The sequence below is a fragment of the Neoarius graeffei genome, chromosome 11, assembly GCF_027579695.1.
Source record: "Neoarius graeffei isolate fNeoGra1 chromosome 11, fNeoGra1.pri, whole genome shotgun sequence".
NCBI classification, from domain to species: Eukaryota; Metazoa; Chordata; class Actinopteri; order Siluriformes; family Ariidae; genus Neoarius; species Neoarius graeffei.
Genome location: NC_083579.1, coordinates 48,337,963 through 48,345,925, shown reverse-complemented (window position 1 = coordinate 48,345,925; position 7,963 = coordinate 48,337,963). Strand labels below are relative to the sequence as shown.

The 7,963-nt window shown below is 41.5% G+C and overlaps 1 protein-coding gene across 1 annotated transcript; it reads left to right on the top strand.

Moving 5' to 3' along the window:
- Positions 1-1,763: 1,763 nt before the first annotated feature.
- degs2 (delta(4)-desaturase, sphingolipid 2) lies at positions 1,764-7,696 on the top strand. The gene is made up of 3 exons (XM_060933030.1): positions 1,764-2,035; positions 5,762-6,504; positions 7,092-7,696. The coding sequence occupies exons 1-3, from the start codon at positions 1,954-1,956 to the stop codon at positions 7,233-7,235; spliced, it is 969 nt and encodes a 322-aa protein (XP_060789013.1). The 5' UTR covers positions 1,764-1,953; the 3' UTR covers positions 7,236-7,696.
- Positions 7,697-7,963: the final 267 nt, after the last annotated feature.

Below are 7,963 nucleotides of genomic sequence, written 5' to 3'. Positions count from 1 at the left end.
TGAGGTGAAGACTGCCTTAAGTCTACTGTCACTCTTCAGCTCAATAAGCTGTTCCTGCATGTCAACTGGAAGTTCGTCAGCAGTACACACAAATGGATCTCGAACCCACGCAAAAGAGCGATAATCCTCTGTGAAGTATGCCGCAAACTGTTTTCTCATTACCGACAGGTGCTCTGACGCTGCTTGAAAGACAGATGAGAAATCGTGGGAAGTGCCTGCATTACTGACAAAGTCTGCAAGGCTTGGGAACATATCACAGTTCCCCCGACTGATGCGGCCACACACACAAGATTTTATGATAGATTTTATAATAGTATTGATTTGTATGTAATAGTCCAATGTCCTGCATTTTGACATGGGTAAATGTGTTGCATCTGCTTAGCTTAGCTGGGGCCTGTTAGCCCCAGATTTTTTTTTCCCTCCATACATGAAGCCTACTCGCGACCCCCCTGGAGTACCTCCGCGCCCCACCAGGGGGGCGCGCCCCCCCCCGGTTGAGAACCACTGCACTAGGCTATTTATGAGGTCTTAGCCAGGACATACTTAATGTAAACATGTGTAGCTTACCTTTGATTATTTGGGAGGCTTTTTGTTTTCCCCATGGAAAATTTCTTTGCGATGGAAGAGTCTGGGAACATTCCAGCCACGCACTTGTTGAAATCATCAAAGAAAGAGAGGCTAATGTTTTTCTTAGCTGTTAGCATCGCCATCTTCACCTCAGACCTAATCACTTGCTCAGCCTCGCCTCCGGACGGAGTTCTGTAATTACTGATGCCTGAGAGGGCGGGGACGTGAATTCATGGCCCGACTTCCTGCTGTAAACTCCTGTCAGAGGCGCGTCATGAATTCTGGACCTACCGACTTTTTTATATTGTGAAAATACGGGATATTTTCGGGGAAATAAAAAAACAGGAAGACAGCGGGAAATAAGTCAAAATAAGGGATTTCCCGGGGAAAACGGGAGGGTTGACAGGTATGCCCTAATGACTCGCCGTTCACACCCAGCCTCCAGTGACCCACACCAACATGATGCCTCAACGACACCTTAGATGAGCTTGTCATCAGAATTCTGATTCTGATTCAGGAGAGGATGATACTCCCTATTAGTCAGACAGAACTGAGGAAGCTTTTCGGACGAGAGGCGAAACGTTTTCAAGAATCTTCAAGCAAGTCCAGTTGTCCTTTTCTACCACCCACAGTTTACATGTTCTCCCCATGTCTGTGTGGGTTTCCTCCGGGTGCTCCAGTTTCTCCCACAGTCCAAAGACATGCAGGTTAGGTTAACTAGTGGCTCTAAACTGACCGTAGGTGTGAATGTGAGTGTGAATGTTTGTTTGTCTCTATGTGTCAGCCCTGTGATGACCTGGCGACTTGTCCAGGGTGTACCCAGCCTGTCGCCCATAGTCAGCTGGGATAGGCTCCAGCTTGCCTGCGACCCTGTAGAACAGGATAAGCGGCTAGAGATAATGGATGGATGGATAGTCCTGATAATTAATAGATTTGATAATATAGCATAAAAGGACTGTATAAGGGGTCACATCTAGAGATAATGGATGGATGGATGGTATTTGGCTCGATTTGCTTGACTTCACCCGAATGTAATATGGCGCCATCTGCTGGTCGTAATGTAAACTGCTTTCATAATCGGTTAAAGTCCCGAGAAAAAAGTAGAGGAGCTGTCAGTTACAGGCTCGACCTGGTGCTTATGAAATAAGGGAAGGATGGGCTAGTCTCTGCCTTTCCCACGTTAAGCCTGTTTTCTACACTTTCATCAGGTCGAGAGTTTCACCGCCTTAAGCAGCCTCGCCTGTTTTTGGCAAATCCATGATCATTATATAGTTTGTGTAGTCACTCTGGCACACCTTTCCAGCCTTATCAGCGAGGGCGTGTCCCAAAGCAGCGCTCTCCGACACGAATCACCTGAGCTCACTACGCCACGACAGGAGGAGGAAAATGGGTAAAGTAGGAGAACGTGTGGATTTTGAATGGGTCTATGATGAGCAGCCACACACATGGAGAAGAAAAGAGATTTTAGGTAGGTCCACTTTTTTAGGGGGGAAAAAAACATCACTGGGGATTAGTGATTCTGTCTTTGTAATATTTCTTTTAAAATGGCAGGGAGTTATATCTAGGGCAGGTGTTTCGGATTTAACCCCGTAATTGCTGGTGTAAACTGGCGCACTTGTTTTATTTCCTTCCATTTCCATATCGTTTGGGTTTTTTCCCCCCCTCCCTCTCTCTTAGATTTTTTTTCTAACTGAATGTCAGATCATGTGAACTGTCTGCCTGTTTATTTTCCGCATCTGCAAAGCCACTGGACGCACAGTTCCCTACTTCCGCTCAGACAGGTGGCTGAAACTACCGCATAGATACTGGGTTCTGTATTATACCCTGTGTTTAGGAAACAAAACAACACAAACAGAGGGCTGTCTTCATACCTGATGAGCTCAGAACGCTTTCTAGTGCTTCTTTGTTGCTGAAGGTTTCTACAGTTTCCTGGATATTGTTTGACCCTTGTTTTTCCAGAAATGATTGCACCATTCAGTCCTGTTGAACCACATGGGGTGTTAAACGTTGATGCATTTTTTTTGTTTTGTTTTTTTTTGGTGGTACTCCTTTCCAAACTAGACTAATTTTTGGGGGTTTTTTTCCCACAGTAATATGCTAAATAGTTAAACAATTAGGACAGTATTCTGAGGTTAGAATATTAAAAAGGAAATAGATTAAATATCCTAAAGCAAAGGCATGTGAGATTGAATTAAATTGACTTTGCTTTAGAAGTACTGTAGAATTTGGATTTGTAAAGCACATATCCACATTTGCTTATTCAGTTATTGTGTGCCCTTAGATAAATATCATAAACTGTTAAACAGTAACCGCTACCATTCTGGCCTTTTTCAGTTCACTTGCAATCTAGCCTTCAGTCTTTACTGAGAGATGCAGTGTGAATGAGAACAGGCTGATTATTTTCAGTAAACTGACTCCAGACAAATCACACTTTGACAAGTGGAACAATCGCTGAGTGGCTCAGGTGTGTCTGGTGGTTATTAGGCTTTGCTTGGAAACAGTGCACACTTGAATACTGTGGTGGTCCCCCCCCCCCCGTTGGCATTAATGTCTGAAGGTCAGCAGAGCAGAACTCCATTCAGGACTGGTAAAATGCCCCTATATTGTGTTGCCAGTTTATTAGTTACTGGATTGGTATACCTAACAAACTAGCAGTCCACTTATATAGCCATAGATTGTGTACAATGAATGCCTGGTTTGTGTAGTGTATCTAGGTGGACTCTGCTGACTTTTTTTTTTTGGTCATAAAATATGTAATCTCTGCCTTGTAGTGTAAGTATTATGCGAGAATGAACAGCATATTTGTATGATGTAAAAATCAGTTTTCTATTCGTAATGGTTTCCTTTTTGTGGAGTTCATTAAACCTAAACCTCCATTGGGAACTGACACCTTGAGGCTGTTCAAATATTTATAACGCTGTATTTTATTATCCCTATGCACACTGAATGGGAACTGAGGAGTCAAAATGGCTAGTGTTTTTAAGTGACACTCAAGGTGTGGAAGTTGTGTAAGAAATGTTTCCATCACAATCATTTTACACCTTCACTGAAGATACTAGTGCTCACTGAGCTGATTCATAGTACTTGAAGGTCATTAAGTTTGCACAATGCTGAAGTGGCATTTAAAGAGAACCTTTTTTTTTCTATTAAAGAATTGGTTACCTCCTGTAACTCTCTCTTCTTGGAGCATTTTGGGAAATGTTCTACTGATCACATGAGATACTTGAGTCACAGGAATTATGATGATATCAGTGCTGACTGAACACAGCTGTTTCGGTCACATGTTACTCATTCACATGCTCAAAAATGTATCAGGATGAATGATGAAGAAAAAGCTGTTATTTATATGCTTAAAAAAACCTTTATTATGAAATTTGAAGAAATAGTTGCTCTGTAATTTTCTTAGTTACAAACAGCCAAAGATGATGTGTGCCACCCTGTTATTGAAGTCAGTGGTGAGGTAGCCATCCAGTCACACACAGCGTCTAACTGTGACACCTTAACAACCCCGCTTGCCGATCAGTAGCTTCTTTACATCTTAAAAGATTTGGGGTTAATTGAGGCTAATGTACAAAGTAATGCTTTGTCTAAACTAGCCCTGGTTGTGGTCAGTGAACTACTGTCAAAGCTAATTGTAATGTATCGGTGTTTTTCTTGTGTTGTAAATTAAAGGATCCAGATATCCTTTACAGTAGTATCATAAAACAGGTTTTTTTTTTTTTTTTTGGGGGGGATGTACAATATAATCATTAGACAACAAATAGTTCATTCAAAATAGCCATTGCTAGTTAAATTAGTATTATTGGAACTGTTCCTGTAAAGGTTGTATGCGATTTCCCAAGTGAAAGTAAGAAGTGAAAAACAGAGGAACTGTTTCCGTTGCAAGTTTAAATAAAATGGAGGGAACAAAACACAATTGTGGAAGTGGAAACACACACCAGAGTGGTGATGTGCAGTTAAAATCAAGTCAATTTGTGTATAGCGCTTTTAATAATAGACGTTGTTGCAAAGCAGCTTTACAGAAAAATAAAGATTTTAAACATATGAAGTAATAAATTTATCTCTGATGAGCAAGTCTGAGGCGATGGTGGCAAGGAAAAACTCCCTGAGATGACATGAGAGAGAAACCTTGAGAGGAACCAGACTCAAGGGAACCCATCACCCAGATGAGGATAACAGATAGCATGATTATAAATAACTCCCTTCCATAACTATGTAACCAGGAAATTCACTATAGTTTTAACATGAAGTCTGTTTTATATTGGTTATCAGCTGTTCATTGATGGAGATTTGAGTCAAAACTGCTCATGACAACAGAAGCCCTAAAGTTATCATGGCAACTGTAGTCCTGAGCCATTGCAGCAAAACTGTAAGTGTTCAGAGCCATCTTCTAAGTGTATCTTTAAACTGTCCAGTGCAAGCCCACTAGAAAGTACCCCTGCTTTGGGACAGAATATGCACGTCTGATGATGCAGTTTTCGATTAAACCTGGGTTTTCTCCTCTCGCAATAGTCATTCCAATTAAACATGAGTAATGGATCTCTGCAATCTATGGATGTGTGTTGCCATGATGATTTTAATTGCATCCTTGTGACTTAAATGCAAACAATGTGCTTCTATTTCAATTTGGTGAAATGTTGCTGTGTTGAATCGTCTGAAAACCAGCTCATGCATGGTATTATCTGAAAAGTTTTCCTCCCAAAAAACATATTTGTTTTTTAGTTTGCTATTTCAGATTGTGTATTAATGGAAACCTGCTTAGGGATTGCTCAGCTGAAGTGTAAACAAACGAATGGTACAGAGTGTAAACTGACATCTTCAGTTTGCATACGGACTGCATGCAAATGGTAAATGTTGATGTAATCGTTAATGCAAATGGTAAGAGTAAGACCTGGTTTTCTAAATTCAGTTGTTTTTGTCATAAACCAAAATAATTGAGTGTTTTTGTCAAAGTATCTACCATGAGTGCCATTTGACAAGCAGTCACAAGAGCAACAAGTGTACTAATTAAAACAAAGGCACAACATCAGGAGGGCTTCCTGCCCCACAGGGAGACCATTAACCACTGCATGACTTCTCGTGTACCTTGTTGCATTTCCATGTAGTTTCCAGGTTACATACAACTGCGGGGGGGGGAACCCTGAAAGCAGAGTTAACATAAGTAAATGATTGACTTCCTGCTCTCTCTTTACAGGAAAGTATCCACAGATCAAGAGTTTGATGGGTCCTGACCCCCAGCTGAAGTGGGTTGTGTCTGGAATGGTGCTCACTCAATTCGTGGCATGTTACCTGATCCATGAGTTGTCTTGGAAGTGGTTGTTTTTCTGGGCATATGCCTTTGGTGGCTGTATAAACCACTCCTTAACCCTGGCAATCCATGACATCTCGCATAATATTGCATTTGGGAACAAGCGAGTGCGCTGGAATCGGTGGTTTGCCATGTTTGCCAATCTACCCATCGGCCTACCTTACTCAGCCTCCTTCAAGAAATACCACATTGACCACCACCGCTACCTTGGAGGGGATGGCCTGGATGTGGATATCCCTACAGATCTGGAAGGCTGGTTCTTTTGCACGCCTGCAAGGAAGTTGCTCTGGCTCTTCCTCCAGCCCTTCTTCTATGCACTACGGCCTCTGGTGGTGAACCCAAAACCTGTCACCAGATTGGAGATGATGAATGCAGCCGTTCAGTTTGCAGCAGACATTCTTATCTACTATATCTGGGGACTCAAACCAATTGTGTACCTTATCTCAGGGTCCATACTGTGCATGGGCTTGCACCCCATCTCTGGACACTTCATTGCTGAGCATTACATGTTCCTGAAGGGCCATGAGACCTACTCGTACTATGGCCCTCTGAACTTGATCACCTTCAATGTGGGATACCATATGGAGCATCATGATTTCCCCAGCATCCCTGGTAGTAAGTTACCTGAGGTGAGTGTCAATGTATATGGGCTGTTTCCAACAGTGAATGCCTGTTTGACATTCCAGAATGTGTATGAAAGTGAATTAGATGGGTGTGGCACCATGTGGTTTGACTTTTAGAAAGAAGGTATTTCCAGGAAAAAAAAAACCCTGAACAATAACAGCAAACAGCACTTTAGCCACATACAAAGACAAATATTTACCTGATTTGGCAGCCTGTTTAAGGTCTTAACTGCAATTAAATTGATTGCCTAAGTAATGTTTTTATCTGACAAGTTTTATAACCCATGTGTGTATTTTGGTACCACATCCATGGTATTATTTCTGTTTAAAGTTATGAATATGCAAATCCCAGACACTATTCCACCTATACTTCCTGGAGCTTGTTTTGTTTGCCAATTTTGTTGATGTAAACTACAATGTCAGGGATTATGGTAGGAAAATTTACTCTTTGTGTTGTGACAGACTGTAGAAATGCATGGTTTGACAGCATATGCAAATTTAAGGTGAAGCAACCAACATGGATTCTTCTGAAGCTTGGCTTCCAGGTCCATTCCCTAAGCAACTACTGAAATCTTTTCTCCTTTCATTACCAGGTGAAGAAAATAGCAGCAGAGTATTATGATTCTCTACCGCAGCACACCTCCTGGATACAGGTGCTCTGGGACTTTGTGTTTGACGACAGCATTGGCCCCTATGCCAGAATCAAAAGAGAATACAAACTGGCCAAACAGGAATAAGTTGCACTGTGGGCGCATTATTCTCACAGAGCCGCTATTTAAACGGAAAAGAAGAAAAGCTGGACAGGCCTGCTGAACTGGTAGAAACCTGCGTTTAAAACCTTTTTGACTTGCAGCAGGGAAACGGGTTTAGAGTACATCTGAACTGGATGGTCAGTTCCATTGAGTTTTCAACTAATGTTGGGTAGAAGCAATGGATGATGAGATGAAATGTGTTTTTGTACTAATCAGCCTCTAAAATGTCTTCTCAGTGATGAGGCATACTGACCTTTGGACATGCAGAATATTTCAGAAGAGGCTGTCATTCTAAAACTACTGTAATCTGAGATTGATCAAGTTTGAATACGTTCATTCACAAGTTGTGAACTGTACGTGACCTTGTGAATCACTTGATGTGTGACAGTGTGAATACGTTACAATGCAATGCCTAAATTAAAACAAGAATTCCTTAAGTAGTTGAAGCACAAGTATAAAAAGTGTTTGTGTTTTTATTAACGTGGGATTCTTAGCTTTTTTTTTTTTTTTTTAAATTCCCTGTTGGCTGAAAGGCCTGAAGGGGGATTATGTCGTGGTGATGTCCGTCCATCCCAGGAAGGGTCCTCGCCTTCTGAAATCAACTCCTCTCACAGATTTTGAAAGAATTTCACGAAACTTGACAGGATTCTTTGTTCTATAGCGGTAGTACACATATTGCAATTTTGTTCAATTTAGTCGCATTTTACCAGAGT

Bases quoted from the DNA above. Each gene is read 5' to 3' on its own strand.
- degs2 (XM_060933030.1), top strand. From the start codon at position 1,954: ATGGGTAAAGTAGGAGAACGTGTGGATTTTGAATGGGTCTATGATGAG. The intron at 2,036-5,761 runs GTAGGTCCACTT...CTCTCTTTACAG, and splicing joins GAGAAGAAAAGAGATTTTAG to GAAAGTATCCACAGATCAAG. The intron at 6,505-7,091 runs GTGAGTGTCAAT...TTTCATTACCAG, and splicing joins CTGGTAGTAAGTTACCTGAG to GTGAAGAAAATAGCAGCAGA.